The 20,000-nt window shown below is 45.4% G+C and overlaps 1 protein-coding gene across 9 annotated transcripts; it reads left to right on the top strand.

Moving 5' to 3' along the window:
- The first annotated feature begins 406 nt into the window (after window positions 1-406).
- LOC110504372 (cytoplasmic polyadenylation element-binding protein 4) lies at window positions 407-14,503 on the top strand. Of its 9 annotated transcripts, none has more exons than XM_036969721.2 (12): window positions 425-571; window positions 1,660-2,813; window positions 4,404-4,499; window positions 5,847-5,940; window positions 6,998-7,048; window positions 7,218-7,241; window positions 8,024-8,200; window positions 8,392-8,481; window positions 9,147-9,265; window positions 10,597-10,711; window positions 10,888-11,069; window positions 11,287-14,503. In XM_036969721.2, exons 2-12 carry the CDS (start codon window positions 1,740-1,742, stop codon window positions 11,512-11,514), a joined length of 2,250 nt encoding a protein of 749 aa, XP_036825616.1. In that variant the 5' UTR covers window positions 425-571; window positions 1,660-1,739; the 3' UTR covers window positions 11,515-14,503. The 9 variants fall into 9 exon arrangements, with proteins under 9 accessions (XP_036825620.1, XP_036825621.1, XP_036825616.1 ...); XM_036969724.2 differs by having other exon boundaries at window positions 434-571; window positions 5,850-5,940; XM_036969722.2 differs by having other exon boundaries at window positions 465-571; window positions 1,663-2,813.
- The last annotated feature ends 5,497 nt before the right edge of the window (window positions 14,504-20,000 follow it).

The raw sequence follows: 20,000 nt of genomic DNA, 5'->3' as shown, positions 1-20,000 counted from the left end.
AACCAAAAACGTATGTTACCACAAATTCCGAGGAACCAAATCCAAATGTGCTAGCTGATTCAAGATTTGCCTCTTATCTTGCCTTTATCTTGTGTTTAAATGTGTTTAATAAACCCATTTAATCATAGCTGAATATCGCACAGAAGCCTTGACTGACTAGATGTTTAAATGCAGGCAGTATTGAATGTAATGATTTCCTTACATTATTTTCCTGTATGTCCAACTCCCACCCATGAATTTCTCGACATCCTTATTTGGGCGGAGAACGTCTTGAATGCATGTGCAATTTCGTTGTAAAGGCGTGAGATGGGTGTGGCTTCCCCAGACATATCCAATGAAACCCCATTCATCTGTGGAAAGGGGCGAGGCCGCAGAGGGAAACCCTTGCAGTCTGTGGACGGGAGTTGGTGGAGGGGGCGGGGTTATGAGACGGAAGTGTCTAACTGACTGGTCCAGCTGTCATCGACTAGAAGAGACCATTCGCACCGGCTGACTTGGAAATGCAGAAAATGGAAAAAAGCTGAAATATGGCAACATCTAGGAACCATAAGGACATGACGACAATTTAGAGGTACATAATGCACGACCTAGAATTAGTTTCATAAATGTAATGTCATACCAGAGAATTGCACTCAGGTTTGTACTCGTAGTTTGGAATTGCTAAATTATGATGACAACGATTGGTGCTAAGCTATGACATTGAACACACAGGACACGAAACCGACGAGGTCGTTTAAAGATACACATACCATTTAATACCAATATCACCGCAGATCCAGCCCGTGTATCGCTGTAGGTGGAATTTTAGGATACATTGCATTTCTAGTCGACATTGTTGCTTATCTGCGTCGATTGCTCGCTAGATCGGCAACAATGTATCTACTGTGGTAGCTTGTCGGCTATAACCGTAGCAGATTTTATACAGGGAACTAGGCTACCCTAGATTCAGAACAGACAAGAGACGTCATCAGTATTTGCTTTAAATGGTCGCGTCGGAGTTGGTCATTGGAGAAAAAAATTAATCTAGATATTCGGTAGGTGTTGGTGTATTTACCTTACTTATAACGCGCGGGCATAGACACACTACACTGCATATAGACCGCATATAGATAAACACTGATAATCGCAATGTGTTTGATTGACAGGGCACATGGAGCCCAACGCAGCAGCTGTTAGCTTGCTAGCCACATAACGACCTTTGGGAAGTGAAACGTCAAGTAACAGTGTAGCCAGCCTGCCTGGTTGGTGCTATGTGCTTCTACCACATCTAACCCACGCAGCGTAACTCGAGTGTTTTCTGTTGCGGCTTGTTAGTGCTACTGCTATGCTTAGTCTGTGTAATTTTATCATGTAGCCTTGGCCTACCGTGGCTGAGCGAGTCAATGATTTCTTCTCATTGAGTTACATCACAGGACTAGCAGGCTGCAGTTGCAGCAAAGTCACTGCAGTTGGCGAGGCTGGTGTTGTTTTGGAAGGCCTGTAGGCTCAAATTGTGGTGGGACAGCCTTTGTATTTATGGCCTCAATCCTCCCTCTCTCTTCCTCCCTCCCTGCTCTCCCCCACATCCCCCTTTCTCGCTCATGCCTTCACTCCTCACCTCCCCCTCACCCACTTTTCCCCCTTCTCTCCCTCACTTCTCTCCTTTCTCATGTTAAACAGTAGGAAATAGGCCTAGAAGACACTGAGATAAGAAGAACCAAGTTAAGGAGGAAACATTGGCTTTACCCCAGGATTCATAAATGGACGACTACGGCTTCGGAGTCCTGGTGAAGAATAACTGCAGTGGCAACAAATCCGCTTTCCCCGTGAGGATCCCTCACCTCCAACCCCAACCCTCCCACCTCAATCACCCCGCCAACCCCCCCAGCCCCCCTTCATTCATCAATAGCACCTCGGCCACCAATGGAGGAGGTAGCGCCTGGCTGTTCCCCTCCGTAACACCCCACAGTAACATGCAGGATGAGATCCTTGACTCCGACAAGGCCAAAGCCCTGGACCTGCAGGAGAAGGCCCAGCCGCAGGCCCTCTCCCCTGGGCAGCAAGAGGCCAGAGGTGGCCTAGGGGAGCTAGATGGGTCTCTACCTGAGGACTGCTCCATGGAGAAGGGCTCATTGGAGAGCAGTGGTGGGAAGGAGAAGCTTAGGGGTGGGATGGACTCTCCTCCGGTGCTGGGGGGGTTTGACTACCAGGACAGCCTGGGGATGGCAACGTCTGGAGCCCAGTCCACCACCACTACCTCCTCCCTGACCTCCTTCAACAACTGGTCCCCGGCCGTACCCTCCAACCCCTCCCCCGTGGTCAGTGAGGACGTTGGGAGCGGGTTCTTTGGCCCGGCTGGTTCCAACGCTAACGGACCCCCGATGCTTTTCCAGAACTTCTCCCACCACGCCGGGCCCGGCTTCGGAGGGGTGGGGGGTAGCTTCTCCCCCCAGATTGGCCCTGTCTCCCAGCACCACCCTTCTCCACACCCCCACCACTACCATCCCCACAACCAGGGGGTCCCCCCGCAGCACCGCCGTTCCCCAGCTTCTCCCCACCCTCCCCAGCCCTCCTTCCCCCCTCACCCCCACCGCTCTGGAGCTTTCACCCAGCTGCCCCACCTTGCCCCAGCCCAGTCAAAGCCCCCCTCCCCTTGGGGAAGCTACCAGAGCCCTGCCCCCTCCACCCCCACTTCCACGTCCTGGAGCCCTGGAGTGGGGTACGGTGGCTGGGGAGGGTCACAGGGGGTCCGAGAGTACCGCAGGGGCCTCAACGGAGGGGTGACGGCCCTCAACTCCATCTCACCACTAAAGAAGTCTTTCCCCAACAACCAGGTACTCTTCCAGCTAGTTATACTGCACAGCTCCCGTTGAACAACCAGGTACTCTTCTAGCTAGTTATACTGCACACCTCCCATTGAACAACCAGGTACTCTTCTAGCTAGTTATACTGCACCCCTCCCGTTGAACAACCAGGTACTCTTCTATCTAGTTATACTGCACAGCTCCCGTTGAACAACCAGGTACTCTTCTAGCTAGTTATACTGCACACCTCCCGTTGAACAACCAGGTACTCTTCTAGCTAGTTATACTGCACCCCTCCCGTTGAACAACCAGGTACTCTTCTAGCTAGTTATACTGCACACCTCCCGTTGAACAACCAGGTACTCTTCTAGCTAGTTATACTGCACCCCTCCCGTTGAACAACCAGGTACTCTTCTAGCTAGTTATACTGCACACCTCCCGTTGAACAACCAGGTACTCTTCTAGCTAGTTATACTGCACCCCTCCCGTTGAACAACCAGGTACTCTTCTAGCTAGTTATACTGCACAGCTCCCGTTGAACAACCAGGTACTCTTCTAGCTAGTTATACTGCACACCTCCCATTGAACAACCAGGTACTCTTCCAGCTAGTTATACTGCACAGCTCCCGTTGAACAACCAGGTACTCTTCTAGCTAGTTATACTGCACCCCTCCCGTTGAACAACCAGGTACTCTTCTAGCTAGTTATACTGCACACCTCCCGTTGAACAACCAGGTACTCTTCTAGCTAGTTATACTGCACCCCTCCCGTTGAACAACCAGGTACTCTTCTAGCTAGTTATACTGCACAGCTCCCGTTGAACAACCAGGTACTCTTCTAGCTAGTTATACTGCACACCTCCCATTGAACAACCAGGTACTCTTCTAGCTAGTTATACTGCACAGCTCCCGTTGAACAACCAAGTACTCTTCCAGCTAGTTATACTGCACAGCTCCCGTTGAACAACCAGGTACTCTTCTAGCTAGTTATACTGCACAGCTCCCGTTGAACAACCAGGTACTCTTCTAGCTAGTTATACTGCACCCCTCCCGTTGAACAAGCTGGCACTGTGCTAGCTAGATATACTGCACACCTCCAATTGAACAACTGGTACTGTACTAGCTAGATATACAGCACACCTCCAATTGAACAAGCTGGCACTGTGCTAGCTAGATATACTGCACACCCCCAATTGAACAAGCTGGCACTGTACTAGATATACAGCACACCTCCAATTGAACAAGCTGGCACTGTGCTAGATATACTGCGCCCCTCCCGTTGAACAAGCTGGCACTGTACTAGATATACAGCACAATATACCTGCTAAGACTGGATGTCCCAAAGGCCTCAGACTGATGAGTAGCTTAACCATAATCATAATGACCTACAATTTAACTAGTCAATTATTTTCCTTCATTTAAATGTTTTGCCAAACTCATTGTGCTTGATTTAGTTGGTTATGATATAATTTATTCACGCCTACAGCTAATCCAGCTAATACTGTTGTCTATTGAGCCTTAATATAAACCGCCTGTTATGCACATCAATGGTACAATCACATGGCACTATCCCACATGTACTGCATGGTACAGTCCTACAGAACATTTTCCTGTCTTCCAGGTTCCCTCTCAGAAGTATCTTCGTAACAACTCTGGGTTCAACCACAAGCCTTGGATGGAAGACAGCATGAGTCGCACTGACAGCTTCCCTTTCCAGGTGAGTACAGAGATGAGCCAACTGTAGAGGGGAAAGTATATTCATCCACTCTTACAGGACAATGAAAGTGGAGTTAAAACATGCTTTTATATTGTTAAAACCAACACATGACGCCTTGTTGAGGCCTTTTCAATTATGCACAATACAGTACACATCAAAGTAAATAAGAGCAAATATGATCTATTTACGAGAGTCTAGTAAGTAGAGAATCTGATAACATCAATCAGGCCAACTAAATGATTCAGCTCACATGTAAGTAACTCTGTATTATTGGATAAGTAGACTTATACATCTGTCATTGTGGTGGTAAGCGAATGCCAGGATGAGGCCTATTCCGTTAATGTGTTCATCCAAAATGGCACAATATTCCCTGTATAGTGCACTACTTTTAACCAGAGCCTGGTCAGAAGTAGTGCACTATATATAGGTAATAGGGTGCCATTTGGAATGGAAACCCCAGTCTTCTGTCCTTGTTAGAGATGCAGCGCGTTAGAGATGCCACAACGCCTGTATGACAAATGTTGACATACTGTCATCTCACTTCTGCAGGCTTTGGCCCTGTTTGAAAATTGCAGATCTGATATGACCTGGATTTGCATAAATCTAGTTTTATCTTTCCAGTCACATACAGATCAGTGATTACTTCAAGGAATGGATTAATTGAAAAATAATCACTGTTTATCTACTTTTTTTGTTGTTTTTTTTCTTCCCCTTTATTTAACCAGGTAGGCTAGTTGAGAACACCTTTATTTAACCAGGTAGGCTAGTTGAGAACACCTTTATTTAACCAGGTAGGCTAGTTGAGAACACCTTTATTTAACCAGGTAGGCTAGTTGAGAACACCTTTATTTAACCAGGTAGGCTAGTTGAGAACACCTTTATTTAACCAGGTAGGCTAGTTGAGAACACCTTTATTTAACCAGGTAGGCTAGTTGAGAACAAGTTCTCATTTACAACTGCGACCTGGCCAAGATAAAGCAAAGCAGTGCGACACAAACAACAACAGAGTTACACATGGAAGGGGCATGACAGGGGCAGGGCCATGTGATACAAAGCAGTAGATTATCTACATCTGTAGATATCTCTGTAGAATCAGATAAATAGATTTAGTCTGTATTGTAGTTGATAAGCGTCACCACAGAACTTCTCCATGGACGGGTATCTGTTTAGAGGGTCTTAAGTACCAGGACAACACAGGTATCATCTATTATCAAAGCAAAACTTTGTCAAGGGTCTAGATTAGAACCTACCACCTCTGGGTTCTAGAGTCAGAATGGTTCTATTTTCCTGTTCTTACATAAAACACCGCAGGGTAATCATCGTGTTCCCTGTCTCTGTGTCTCTCAGCAGGAGAGAACCCGTTCCTTTGATGGCTTCAGCATGCACTCCCTAGAGAACAGTCTGATTGATATTATGAGGGCTGAACAGGATTCCTTGAAAGGTGAGTTTCTCTGTTTCACAGAGTATGAAAAGACACCCTGGGCCTGTATTCACAAAGCATCTCAGAATAAGAGTGCTGTTCTTGAATCAGTTTTCTCTTTTAGAAAATAAGAAATATGATTATATGGTCAGGGGGGGACCTGATCATAGATCAGCAGTCCTACTCTGAGATGCTTTGTGAATATAGGCCCTGGTATTCTGGAATACTAAAAACAATGAGAAAATATTAGCTGGACATACAGTAATGGCATGTTTTTTTATGTAGAGCTTGATGATTGATGTCAAGTCTTTTCAAAGACATATCCTTCTGAGTTCCTGAGCTGCAGTAGAGCAGAGTAGTGGAAACACAGACACATTTAAGACTGAGTCCTCTGAGTGGTGGGAGTACTGAGCAATACTCTTCTGTCTTAACCTGCTCAATCTCACACACAAAGCTACCTGTTAAAGTACCTCTATGCTGGCACTTTCATCTCTGCTCCACTCTCTATTCTCTCCACCAACATGAATTAAACATGACGTTTTGTCGCATCACATTTCTGAAGACACATTTTTTTGCTAAGACTGTCACTATGTTAATGTAGGCCAGTCGATCCACCCTGATTATGCTCTAATTTCCCCTCTCTGATCACGTCTCGCAATCGGTTGGCTGTTAAGTCAGAGGATCTCTGGATGCTTTGATGGTTCTGCTGCTCATCTCAATTCTCATTCTCCTCAGTACATCACAGAACAGCTACAGTTGTTAGAATATCTTGGCCGGGTGTAGTTAGAATGCGGGGGCCGGGTGTAGTTAGAATGCGGGGGCCGGGTGGAGTTAGAATGCGGTGGCCGGGTGGAGTTAGAATGCGGTGGCCGGGTGGAGTTAGAATGCGGGGGCCGGGTGGAGTTAGAATGCGGTGGCCGGGTGGAGTTAGAATGCGGGGGCCGGGTGGAGTTAGAATGCGGGGGCCGGGTGGAGTTAGAATGCGGGGGCCGGGTGGAGTTAGAATGCGGGGGCCGGGTGGAGTTAGAAGGCAAAATACTATGCGTATTCTTACTGACTTCTGTCTGTTCCTCTCCAGGTCGCTATGGTTTCTCTCACCAGGGCGGAGACATGTCTTTGCCCATGAATGGTATGGAAATGTTACTTTACCTCAATACTATACAGTTTATAGCTTTGTTCAGTCATTCACAGTAGTGGTAGTAAATTGGATGTGATTTGTTCATGGGATTTAGATTATTTTGTAACCCTGTGCTGTTAAGAGTTGGTATGAAGGTTGTTGTCTCTTGTTTTACATGCAGCTAGGAGCTATGGCAGACGACGAGGTAATGCTAAACCCAAAATGTCTTCATGTTTTAGCTTCCATCATATCATTATTTGCAAAGCCTCGATTACGTCTGGTTTGGCCTCGCTGTGTAATAGGGTACTGTTTCAGATATGTTTTCCTCCCGACTCTGACTGTTCACTAGGTCTGAACCTGCGGAGGAAGACTTTAAGTCCCCAGGGAGGATTTGAAATGAGTCTTTTTCTTTTTTTTTACATCAAAATAAAATGTATTAATTCAATCCAAATTCTATAAGCCTGGTAGAGTTCCAGGTCATCTGTGTTGTAGTCGTGCTGACTGACCGTCTCACAGATTGCTATATTAACAACATTCAACACTTGTGGTTGGTATGAGAGCTACAGCAAAAAAAGATGACCTGACAGGATTGTAGACTGCCTGTTTCCTGCTGGGCTTTTGTGACGTGGCTGTGGTGGCTTGCCACTGGACGTTAACAAAGCATTATGTTACAAGTGCTTGAGGAAATTGTGGTTGGTTTCATGATCATGGTTCTCATTTGTCTTCACAATAACATTTATTTGGGTAAAATCTTACCCTTTTTCCAAAACTGAGTCAAACGGAGCTGAGCAGAGCTATACCAAGCTGGCCTGGTTAAACATTCACAATAATTGCTGGAAAGCACAATGTGTAAATGAAATATCGGAGTCGGCACAGTATGGTTTGGAAAATTATAAATTATAACCACAAATGGATGCAAAGTGGCCAAATAAATCCAGGGTGTCTGGGTTAGTATGGTTTGAGTATCTCTTTCTCTCCGCTCTCCAGGTCACTCTAACCTGTTCCCCATGGGGGACGAGCACTCCTTCGGAGAGGACGAGTCAGGTGACCAGGGACTTCCTGGTTTAGGATCCGCCCACTGTTTCCCGCAGCTCAACGGAGAGCGAGTGGAGAGATACTCACGCAAGGTGTTTGTGGGAGGACTGCCCCCCGATATAGACGAAGGTATTGATCAATGAACAGAATATTGCACCTTCTACAATGTTGTTTTAGGATTATAAACAATGGTTTGAGAGGCGTCTCTGTGGTAATGGGCCCTGACATATGATGTCATAGAGGCTTAGAGGCTGTGGACCACCATTGCAGGTTCCTGAAGAGCCTGTGTAGTTGACTAGCTTTGACTCTTTCATTCTCAGATGAGATCACTGCCAGTTTCCGCCGGTTCGGTCACCTGTTTGTCGATTGGCCCCACAAAGCTGAGAGCAAGTCCTATTTCCCACCCAAAGGTGAGTCTGATATGGTCACATTGGCCAGGGAATACTCGGTGCCCTGGTAATGAAGGGAATACTCGGTGACCTGGTAATGAAGGGAATACTCGGTGACCTGGTAATGAAGGGAATACTCAGTGCCCTGGTAATGAAGGGAATACTCTGTGCCCTGGTAATACTCGGTGACCTGGTAATGAAGGGAATACTCGGTGCCCTGGTAATGAAGGGAATACTCAGTGACCTGGTAATGAAGGGAATACTCGGTGCCCTGGTAATGAAGGGAATACTCGGTGCCCTGGTAATGAAGGGAATACTCAGTGCCCTGGTAATGAAGGGAATACTCGGTGCCCTGGTAATGAAGGGAATACTCGGTGCCCTGGTAATGAAGGGAATACTCGGTGCCCTGGTAATGAAGGGAATACTCGGTGCCCTGGTAATGAAGGGAATACTCGGTGCCCTGGTAATGAAGGGAATACTCGGTGCCCTGGTAATGAAGGGAATACTCGGTGCCCTGGTAATGAAGGGAATACTCGGTGCCCTGGTAATGAAGGGAATACTCGGTGCCCTGGTAATGAAGGGAATACTCGGTGACCTGGTAATGAAGGGAATACTCTGTGCCCTGGTAATGAAGGGAAATAGATGAAGGTCATGAGAGTACTGAGTGTTTTCTTTCCCCTCTTAAGGTTATGCATTCTTGCTGTTCCAAGACGAGAGCTCTGTCCAGGATCTGATTGATGCCTGTATCGAGGAGGATGGCAAGCTCTACCTCTGTGTCTCCAGCCCCACCATCAAGGACAAGCCTGTGAGTGGAGCTTTACGTGTGTGTGTGTGTGTCTGGCTAGTGTGAGACAGTCTGTCTGAGTCTCCCACACACCCAGGCAGTATTTAAAAATGTTTTTAACTGTAATTAAACTTCTTGGTTGGAGTTGTCTGCCTCCTTGTCAGTCTAGCACTGCTGGTATAAATAGTTGTGAGATTTGCCCAGTCCACCCCGCTAGTTCTGCCCAGTCCACCCCGCTAGTTCTGCCCAGTCCACCCCGCTAGTTCTGCCCAGTCCACCCCGCTAGTTCTGCCCAGTCCACCCCGCTAGTTCTGCCCAGTCCACCCCGCTAGTTCTGCCCAGTCCACCCCGCTAGTTCTGCCCAGTCCACCCCGCTAGTTCTGCCCAGTCCACCCCGCTAGTTCTGCCCAGTCCACCCCGCTAGTTCTGCCCAGTCCACCCCGCTAGTTCTGCCCAGTCCACCCCGCTAGTTCTGCCCAGTCCACCCCGCTAGTTCTGCCCAGTCCACCCCCGCTAGTTCTGCCCAGTCCACCCCCGCTAGTTCTGCCCAGTCCACCCCCGCTAGTTCTGCCCAGTCCACCCCCGCTAGTTCTGCCCAGTCCACCCCCGCTAGTTCTGCCCAGTCCACCCCCGCTAGTTCTGCCCAGTCCACCCCCGCTAGTTCTGCCCAGTCCACCCCCGCTAGTTCTGCCCAGTCCACCCCCGCTAGTTCTGCCCAGTCCACCCCCGCTAGTTCTGCCCAGTCCACCCCCGCTAGTTCTGCCCAGTCCACCCCCGCTAGTTCTGCCCAGTCCACCCCCGCTAGTTCTGCCCAGTCCACCCCCGCTAGTTCTGCCCAGTCCACCCCCGCTAGTTCTGCCCAGTCCACCCCCGCTAGTTCTGCCCAGTCCACCCCCGCTAGTTCTGCCCAGTCCACCCCCGCTAGTTCTGCCCAGTCCACCCCCGCTAGTTCTGCCCAGTCCACCCCCGCTAGTTCTGCCCAGTCCACCCCCGCTAGTTCTGCCCAGTCCACCCCCGCTAGTTCTGCCCAGTCCACCCCCGCTAGTTCTGCCCAGTCCACCCCCGCTAGTTCTGCCCAGTCCACCCCCGCTAGTTCTGCCCAGTCCACCCCCGCTAGTTCTGCCCAGTCCACCCCCGCTAGTTCTGCCCAGTCCACCCCCCCTAGTTCTGCCCAGTCCACCCCCCCTAGTTCTGCCCAGTCCACCCCCCCATGGTTCACATCTAGTTGTATGGACATTGAAAGAGTTTTACAGATGTTATATGGAATTTGTTACAGCCTTTTCTAGATGTTGTTTGAGTGTTAAATGGGTGTTATCTGAACGTTGTCTGGCCATGTCTGTGTGTTCCTCTAGGTCCAGATCCGTCCCTGGAACCTGAACGACAGTGACTTTGTGATGGACGGCTCTCAGCCTCTGGACCCCAGGAAGACCATCTTCGTAGGGGGGGTGCCACGTCCTCTACGTGCAGGTACTGGACTGTGTTTCTGTGTCTGTGAGGAATGGTGGGGTGGAATGGGGTGAGAGAGTGGAAGAGCTAAAGACCCTGAGCTACAGTCGTAATGCCTAGGCTTTAGCTCAGCAGGCTAACACTGTCTGACAGACCCAGTCAGCCACATCATCAGCCTATATGTGTTAATGTTCCAGTGGAGCTGGCCATGATAATGGATCGTCTGTATGGAGGAGTGTGTTACGCTGGAATCGACACAGACCCTGAGCTGAAGTACCCTAAAGGAGCGGGCCGTGTGGCATTCTCCAATCAACAGAGCTACATCGCTGCTATCAGCGCTCGATTCGTTCAGCTGCAGCACGGCGAGATCGACAAACGGGTGAGTCAGTCTGGTCTGTGGTAGTTTAGCGGAGCCACATACGCCGTGCATTTTGTCCAGGAGAAGAACCATAGAGACCCCACGCGAACAATAGCTAAGCTACAAAATGGAGCTGGGTCTGAGCTTCTCCCCACGAGTTTCTCTTGTCTCGTTCCATCTGGGTATGTTTCATCTCCTCCCTCCCTCTTTCCCCTTCTGTCCTCCCCCTTTCCCCCAGGTGGAAGTGAAGCCATACGTGCTGGATGACCAGCTGTGTGATGAGTGCCAGGGGACACGCTGTGGGGGGAAGTTCGCTCCCTTCTTCTGCGCTAACGTCACCTGTCTCCAGTACTACTGTGAGTACTGCTGGGCCGCCATCCACTCCCGGGCTGGACGAGAGTTCCACAAGCCACTGGTCAAGGAGGGGGGAGACCGGCCCCGACACATATCCTTCAGGTGGAACTAGGGAGGGAGAGGGTGACGGGCTATGTTGTAGAAAATAAATGCACTTTTCTTTTTTTCTGGTTCCTATTTAGTTTGGAAAATTAATTTAAAAGTTTAATTTAATCTTTATTTTTTAAATCAGACCTTCTCAGAACAGTAAATGCTAAGAAGGACAACTAAGTGAATGAAATCCCGTTTTGAATTTAAGTTAAGGTGTGCATGAGTACTTGGATGCATTATTAGATATGAGAAGAAATGTTTCTTCTGACTTGACTGTACTTTCTTTTCTCACATTAGCTGGCAAAGCTGCTTACATTTGTTGTCAAGAGTAACATATAACATTTGAGTGAGGTATGTGCTGCACCTCAATCAGTATATTAACTAGAACAGTTGTGTGTTAAAGGGTACACTTATTTTTGTTAATTTACGCATGCAGAATTAGGTTGATATTTGTATCGTTAACCAAAGTTTGAGAGTAACTGGTCGGGTTAAAGTTCAATAGTCAAAGAAAACCACTGAAAACATTACAAAAGGGCAGACTGACCGACAATTCCCTTCATCATAAATAAACTGTTCAGAATACATGCAGGATTATTTAAGAAAATATTATCCTCTCGGGACTGGCAGCGATTACTGGCATGTGTTTCTAGATCATGGTTTTAAATTGACTCTTTGTAGCCAAAATGGGCAAACCAAAGATTGGCCTAAAAACAAGTGATCAACGGCAGTTGATTATCTGAGGGGTTTAAGGACTGTAAGACTCCATTTTCAGGTTCAGAAGGTCAGGAAGGCTAGTGCTGTTTTAAGTTGTTGAATTGTGGAGAGAGGGGAGAAACTGTCTTTGGAAAGACAGGTTTCAGCTGATAGACTACAGCCCTAGCTGTCTAGGCAGGGATCAGGTATTGGCAGTAGTATTAGCTCACTTTATATTGTCAGGGATATTAGCACTGGATGCTAACATGCTAATATTGTAGTACTAGTAGGAATTCACAGTACAGTGGTAGCTAGCTACAGTGTTCCCTGAGTGACTCATAGTATGTAGCCTGGTCGTGGCCTGTATGTGCTTCAGTGTTGAACCAACTCCTCTGCCTATCCTTGTCCAGCTAATTAACACAGAGAGTTGGCTAAAGCACAGACAGACTGGACAACCAGGCTAGTCTCATGGTGATCTGATGCACTCTCTCTCCCATGACTGGAGTGTAGTGTAAATAGATCCAAACTGAGGCGAATGGATACGCTAGTGGATCCTTGCTGTGGAGGATGAATACGTTAGTAGTTGGACACTCTGAAGAACTTACTGTCACAGAGATAAAGATATTATTTTATACATGGCCTGCTGATTTTTGTACAGTGTTTTATAGCTGATTATTTTGTCATGAACATATAAATTTATTATGCACTACTTTTCTAAATATTTTTTTCAATAGTCGTTTTAGGCACATTTTTCATAAGATGATAACTCCTTTTGCAATACCTCATTTTTTTTCCACTTGATGAGAAATAATTTTGTACCTTTGTTACTAAGAGATCTGCATTTATTGTAAAACTTAATTTAAAAAGAGAAAATTAATGATATTAATATAATTTTCAATTTAGCTTTTTATATATTTAAGTGCTGGTAAATCTTAAATTGTCTGGTCCATTGGTGTGATTGTGTAAAGGAAAGATAAACAGCCAGACTACAGATAGGTAGCCAATCGTGTACAGACTTCTCTTTCATAATAAACCATAAGTACTGGATCTTAAGGCATGACGAGACCTTTCTAAACTTATTTTGATAGTCTTGAAACATATATTCAGCTTGTAGTGGGCAAGGAAAATCTAGATGGCATTTTTTGACATGAGTGGATGAGTAAACCCTTATTCCCTTGTATCATCAGAGAGAATGATGACCGGTGTTCTAAAAACTAGATTCTCTATCTGGAACTACCTGAAGGTTCCAGAACGTTCCAGTTATTCTATGCATGCATGACGTAATACAGAATAACAACATGACTATTGGCTAGTGTTAATGCAGGAAACTATTGTAATGCGCTAGACAGCTTTCCTTTTTATTTTTGTTTGGAGTTTTTAGTTCTCTCTTTCAGATCACCTCCTAATATCTAGCTTCTCTTTCTCTCCTCAAGTCTGCATCCCTCGCAGGCAGGCAGGCAGGCAGATTCACACAGACAGACAGGCAGACGGGCAGGCAGACAGGCTTTGGGACATAGACTTGAATGTGATTCATGTTGCAAGTTAACTTTGAGCGCTTATGTGCAATCCTTCTTTCCTAAAACAGTTTCTCTCATTCTGCAATGTAAACCCATATAAACCATGTAAACATTAAAACAGGATTATTTTTTTTCAGTCTACTATTCATGCTGGTGTCTGCAAAGCGAAATGTTCTACTAATATATAAATATATATATGTGAATTTATTTTTAAACATTTGTTTTGTGCTTATTCGATGATTTTGCTACTACCATGCTACTGTGATTGAGAAAACATTGTATATACTAGGTTGGTGATGTATTTTGTTATATTCTCAATTGAAATGTAACACTTTCATTTGGATGAGATTTTTCTATTTTTTTGGGGTGATGTGTTGAACTTGTTGATGTCTATGTTTTCTAATTGCTGTATTGTGCATCACATTCAGAGGAATAATGTCTGTTAGTATTACTTGATTGCGAAACATGCCAATAGTTTTTAATGGTATGCTGGGAAGGTTGTATTTATTGATATATCTTTTTTACTTGAGACATCATCTTAATTTTTATTATGTCATTTTACACTTATAAGTTCCGATTTGTACCCCCCCCCCCCCCCCCCCCCCCCACACACACACACACACACAATTATGTTGTGCTAATTAAAGATGTCAGTTTTTATAGTTGGTTTGTAGAACTGAAGTAAAAAAAACTAATGTCCTATAATCATCTGCAGCCAACTATGTAGAACTGTATGCAGACAACATTTGAAGTATGTGAATTGTGAGATGTTGAAAGAATAAAACTCCGCTGTGAGGAGAAGTGGTTGTGGTCAGTTTCTTGAGGAAAGCAAGGCATGTGTGTTGCTGAAAGTTTACATGTGCTGGAAATGGACAAATGTGCACCGGGTTTGTTTTTTCTCCCCGGTACATTCCTTTTGAACCCTGCACCCAAATATTAATTACTATTTGACTCCTGCACTACAACACCTCATTCTGTTACTAAAGTGGACACTTAACTCCACTCATGGATTTAAAAACATTGGATTGGTATAAATTGGATTGAGGGAGTTTAGCACCATATATTTATTATACACCAGTCCATTCCTCGAAGGGGAGTGAGTGTACACTTCATGGAGATTGTTCCTCCTCCTCACAATACCCACCCCATCTACATTGTTTTGTTCCTCTCTTTAATTGTGTTAAGTGTGTTGTGAACTTGACTAGAAGGGTAGAGAATTGGACCACAACCTTTCAGTGCAGCTGTGTGTGTGTGATGGTGTGACAGACAGACAGCGACAGTGGTTTCTGACACATCTGGCCTGCTGTGCTGAACCAGGTCAGGCAGGGCTATTTATAGATTCAGGCAGATCCAATCCTCCAGCCCAGACCTTTGGCTCCTGATACCAACAACGACAGATACCTAGAGGTATGAGAATACTGGTCTCAGCAGGCCACTGCAATTACAGTTTAATTTAGAAGTTTGCATACACCTTAGCCAAATACATTTAAAACTCAGTTTTTCACAATTCCTAACATTTAATCCAAATGTTTCGGGTAGCCTTCCCCAAGCTTACCACAATATGTTTGATACATTTTGTACCATTCCTCCTGACAGAGCTGGTGTAACTGAGTCAGTCAGGTTTGTAGGCCTCCTTGCTCGCACATGCTTTTTCAGTTCTGCCCACAAATTTTCTATAGGGTTGAGGTTAGGGATTTGTGATGGCCACTCCAATACCTTGACTTTATTGTCCTAAAGCCATTTTGCCACAACTTTGCTTGCAAGTATGCTTGGGGTCATTGTCCATTTGGAAGACCCATTTGCGACCAAGCTTTAACTTCCTGACTGATGTCTTTATGTTGCTTCAATGTATACACATCATTTCCCTCCCTCATGATGCCATCTATTTTGTGAAGTGCATCAGTCCCTCCTGCAGCAAAGCACCCCCACAACATGGTTGGGAAGGTGTTCTTTGGCTTGCAAGCTTCCCCCTTTTTCCTCCAAACATAACAATGGTTTTTATGGCCAAACAGTTATATTTTTGTTTCATCAGACCAGAGGACATTTCTCCAAAAAGTATGATCTTTGTCCCCATGTGCAGTTGCAAACTGTAATCTGGCTTTTTTTATGGAGATTTTGGAGCAGTGGCTTCCTTGCTGAGCGGCCTTTCAGATTATGTTGCTAATAAGACTCGTTTTACTGTGGATATAGATACTTTGTACCTGTTTCCTCCAGCATCTTCACAAGGTCCTTTGCTGTTGTTCTGGGATTGATTTGCACTTTTCGCACCCAAGTACGTTCATCTCTAGGAGACAGAACGCGTCTCCTTCCTGAGTTGTATGAGGGCTGCGTGGTCCCATGGTGTTTATACTTGCGTACTATTGTTTGTACAGATGAACGTGGTACCTTCAGGCATTTGGAAATTGCTCCCAAGGATGAACCAGACATGTGGAGGTCTACCATTTTTTTCTGAGGTCTTGGCTGATTTCTTTTGATTTTCCCATGATGTCAAGCAAAGAGGCACTGAGTTTGAAGGTAGGCCTTGAAATACATCCACAGGTACACCTCCAATTGACTCAAATTATGTCAATTAGCCTATCAGAAGCTTCTACAGCCATGCAATAATTTTCTGGAATCCAAGCTGTTTAAAGACACAGTCAACTTAGTGTATGTAAACTTCTGACCCACTGGAATTGTGATACAGTGAAATAATCTCTGTTAACAATTGTTGGAAAAATTACTTGTGCCATGCACAAAGTAGATGTCCTGACCAACTTGCCAAAACTATAGTTTGTTAACAAGAAATTTGTGAAGTGGTTGAAAAAATGAGTTTTAATGACTCCAACCTAAGTGTATGTAAACTTCCCGACATCAACTGTATGTGCTATTGAATTTCTGCATGGCAAAAATCTTATTTTCATCAATCCATTTGGTTGGCAGTGGTAAATTGTACTGCTCTTTTGGTCAGCAAGTGACAACACTAATGTTTATCGGGGCCTCCCGGGTGGCGGAGTGGTTAAGGGCGCGGTAGGGATATCCTTGTCTCATCTCGCACCAGCGACTCCTGTGGCGGGCCGGGCGCAGTGCACGCTAACCAAGGTTGCCAGGTGCACGGTGTAGCCTCCGACACATTGGTGCGGCTGGCTTCCGGGTTGGATGCGCGCTGTGTTAAGAAGCAGTGTGGCTTGTTTGGGTTGTGTATCGGAGGACGCATGACTTTCAACCTTCGTCTCTCCCGAGCCCGTACGGGAGTTGTAGCGATGAGACAAGATAGTAGCTACTAACAATTGGATACCACGAAATTGGGGAGAAAAAGGGGTAAAAAAAAAAAAACACTAATGTTTAGCAAATAAGTGATTAGCAGCTAAATTGAGAATGAAATAATTGTGCGTTCTGGCATCCTCATCGTTCTTGCTTCTCTAACTGGATCAATATATTGTTTACAGACTGGGCACATGCAGCTAATCCTAATCCTGCTCGAGGTACGGTACGGGCTGGAGATTCGAGGGACTGTCTGTTTACTGGCCTAGCTAGCCAGCAGCATTTCTCTAGCTAGCTAATAACTTTAGCTAGCAAATGTTAACTTCAAGTTATTTTTGTTAGATGCACTGTCCAAGAAGAAACGAAAGGACGAGAGAACTTCTCTCTCCTCCCCAGCCAGACAGACTGTGTTGAGGACCAGCGGTAGGATGCTGCAGGAGAACAGGAGCATCAAAGAGCCTGGACTCCCTCAGTCAGAGCAGTCAAGTTATACATTTAACTCCGATTGAAGACTAGATTACAATCTGTCTTCAAACAGCAAGCAATGCAGGTGTAGAAGCACGGTGGCTAGGAAAAACCCCCTAGAAAGGCCAAAACCTAGGACGAAACCTAGAGAGGAACCAGGCTATGTGGGGTGGCCAGTCCTCTTCTGGCTGTGCCGGGTGGAGATTATAACAGAACATGGCCAAGATGTTCAAATGTTCATAAATGACCTGCATGGTCAAATAATAATAATCACAGGCAGAACAGTTGAAACTGGAGCAGCAGCACGGCCAGGTGGACTGGGGACAGCAAGGAGTCATCATGTCAGGTAGTCCTGAGTCATGGTCCTAGGGCTCAGGTCCTCCACGAGAGAGAAAGAAAGAGAGAATTAGAGAGAGCATACTTAAATTCACACAGGACACCGAATAGGACAGGAGAAGTACTCCAGATATAACAAACTGACCCTAGCCCCCCGACACATAAACTACTGCAGCATAAATACTGGAGGCTGAGACAGGAGGGGAAGATACCCCCGGACAGGGCCAAACATTATGATTTTGTTTTGCCCACGTTTATGGACAACCTGGAAAATGTGCTGATTTGAGATGGAATTAAGGTTATGTTACCTGTAACGAAACAGGTAATGTACACCTCCAGCAATCTGTTCATTTAGTTTATTCTTTAATATACTCTGGTTGAAGAAATTGACTGTTGGTTTTGTTTTGATGGGGAATACAGATTTTCACTGTTGTCATGGGGAAAGAAGAGTTCTGAATTAAAACAACTTCTTGAGTTGGGTGGGACTAAAGCTTAAGAGGGTGTGAACGATGCTGAATGGGCATAGACAATGAAGAGCTCTCCAGTAGTAGTACCAAAACATTCAAAGGCCATTTTCTCAAAAGTGGGTTTCAAGTTGATCAACTTTAAAAGCATAATTACTTTCCCATTGTTCCTCAACTGCAGTGTACGATATACCATTTTCTAGCTTTGAGTCTCTACTTTTATCCATTGTAAAAAATAAAATAAACATTTTAACAAGCATTTTCAAATGTTGCTACATAATATCGAAGTGGTCGGGCACATTTCCGTTATGTCTGGTGAGCTATAACAGGTCTGCCACCCCTCCTGGAGAGATACTTCTGAGTTTGCATGCTGTTGCACTAGCCCTTCTTCCTCATGGAGAACCTATTTTTCCACTAGAGGGAAGTGTCTCTCCTGTGTGTGTGTGTGTGTGTGTGTGTGTGTGTGTGTGTGTGTGTGTGTGTGTGTGTGTGTGTGTGTGTGTGTGTGTGTGTGTGTGTGTGTGTGTGTGTGTGTGACAGACAATACTGTACACTCAGCCACCTAAAAGTTGAATACACAGGTCAGCCACAGCTCAACTTCCTCAGTCAGATGTTCTCAGTTGAGCCTAGAAGTGTCCCAATGGCACCCTATTCCCTTTAGAGAGCGCTACTTTTGACCAGGGCTCATTATAGTGACCAGGGCTCATTATAGTGCAATACTTTTGACTAGAGCATATGGTTCTGTTTCCTGCTTCTTATTAGCTCTATTTGTTAGTGAATTAACAACCCACAGCCAACATGTGGTTCTGTTTCCTGTACCTTATTAGTGAATTAACAACCCACAGCCAACATGTGGTTCTGTTTCCTGTACCTTATTAGTGAATTAACAACCCACAGCCTTCATGTGGTTCTGTTTCCTGTACCTTATTAGTGAATTAACAACCCACAGCCAACATGTGGTTCTTCTTATCCTAACAGTAGAATATTGGCAGGTGTAATATGCACAGTTGACTATATAAATTGTTGGTCAGCTTCATAATGTTTTGATATCTAGGCATCATTAGCTGTAGTATTAACAGGCCCGTTGTGTTGCCCTGTGGGCCCCTTATTATTTGTCTAGAGTTCGGCCTTGTAGAGTGTACACACGACACACAGAACAACATCCCCAAAAGGATCAGCTATATTTGATCAATTGACACGGTCATCTATCTAATCTAGAATATTTGAAATAAGGTATATAAATGTTTGGTAAGACGTTAAACTACACCTCTCCCTGTATTTCATTGGTCATTTTGTAGGACTCCTAATTACTTTCTCAGCAGGGAAATGTTAAACAACCACATGCAGTGCCTTGCGAAAGTATTCGGCCCCCTTGAACTTTGCGACCTTTTGCCACATTTCAGGCTTAAAACATAAAGATATAAAACTGTATTTTTTTGTGAAGAATCAACAACAAGTGGGACACAATCTTGAAGTGGAACGACGTTTATTGGATATTTCAAACTTTTTTAACAAATCAAAAACTGAAAAATTGGGCGTGCAAAATTATTCAGCCCCCTTAAGTTAATACTTTGTAGCGCCACCTTTTGCTGCGATTACAGCTGTAAGTCGCTTGGGGTATGTCTCTATCAGTTTTGCACATCGAGAGTGACATTTTTTCCCATTCCTCCTTGCAAAACAGCTTGAGCTCAGTGAGGTTGGATGGAGAGCATTTGTGAACAGCAGTTTTCAGTTCTTTCCACAGATTCTCGATTGGATTCAGGTCTGGACTTTGACTTGGCCATTCTAACACC

Source organism: Oncorhynchus mykiss, chromosome 25 (assembly GCF_057628025.1).
Source record: "Oncorhynchus mykiss isolate SJ-2025 chromosome 25, ASM5762802v1, whole genome shotgun sequence".
NCBI lineage: Eukaryota > Metazoa > Chordata > Actinopteri > Salmoniformes > Salmonidae > Oncorhynchus > Oncorhynchus mykiss.
Note: the sequence above shows the minus strand (reverse complement) of the source record. Positions and strands in the feature narration are given on the sequence as shown.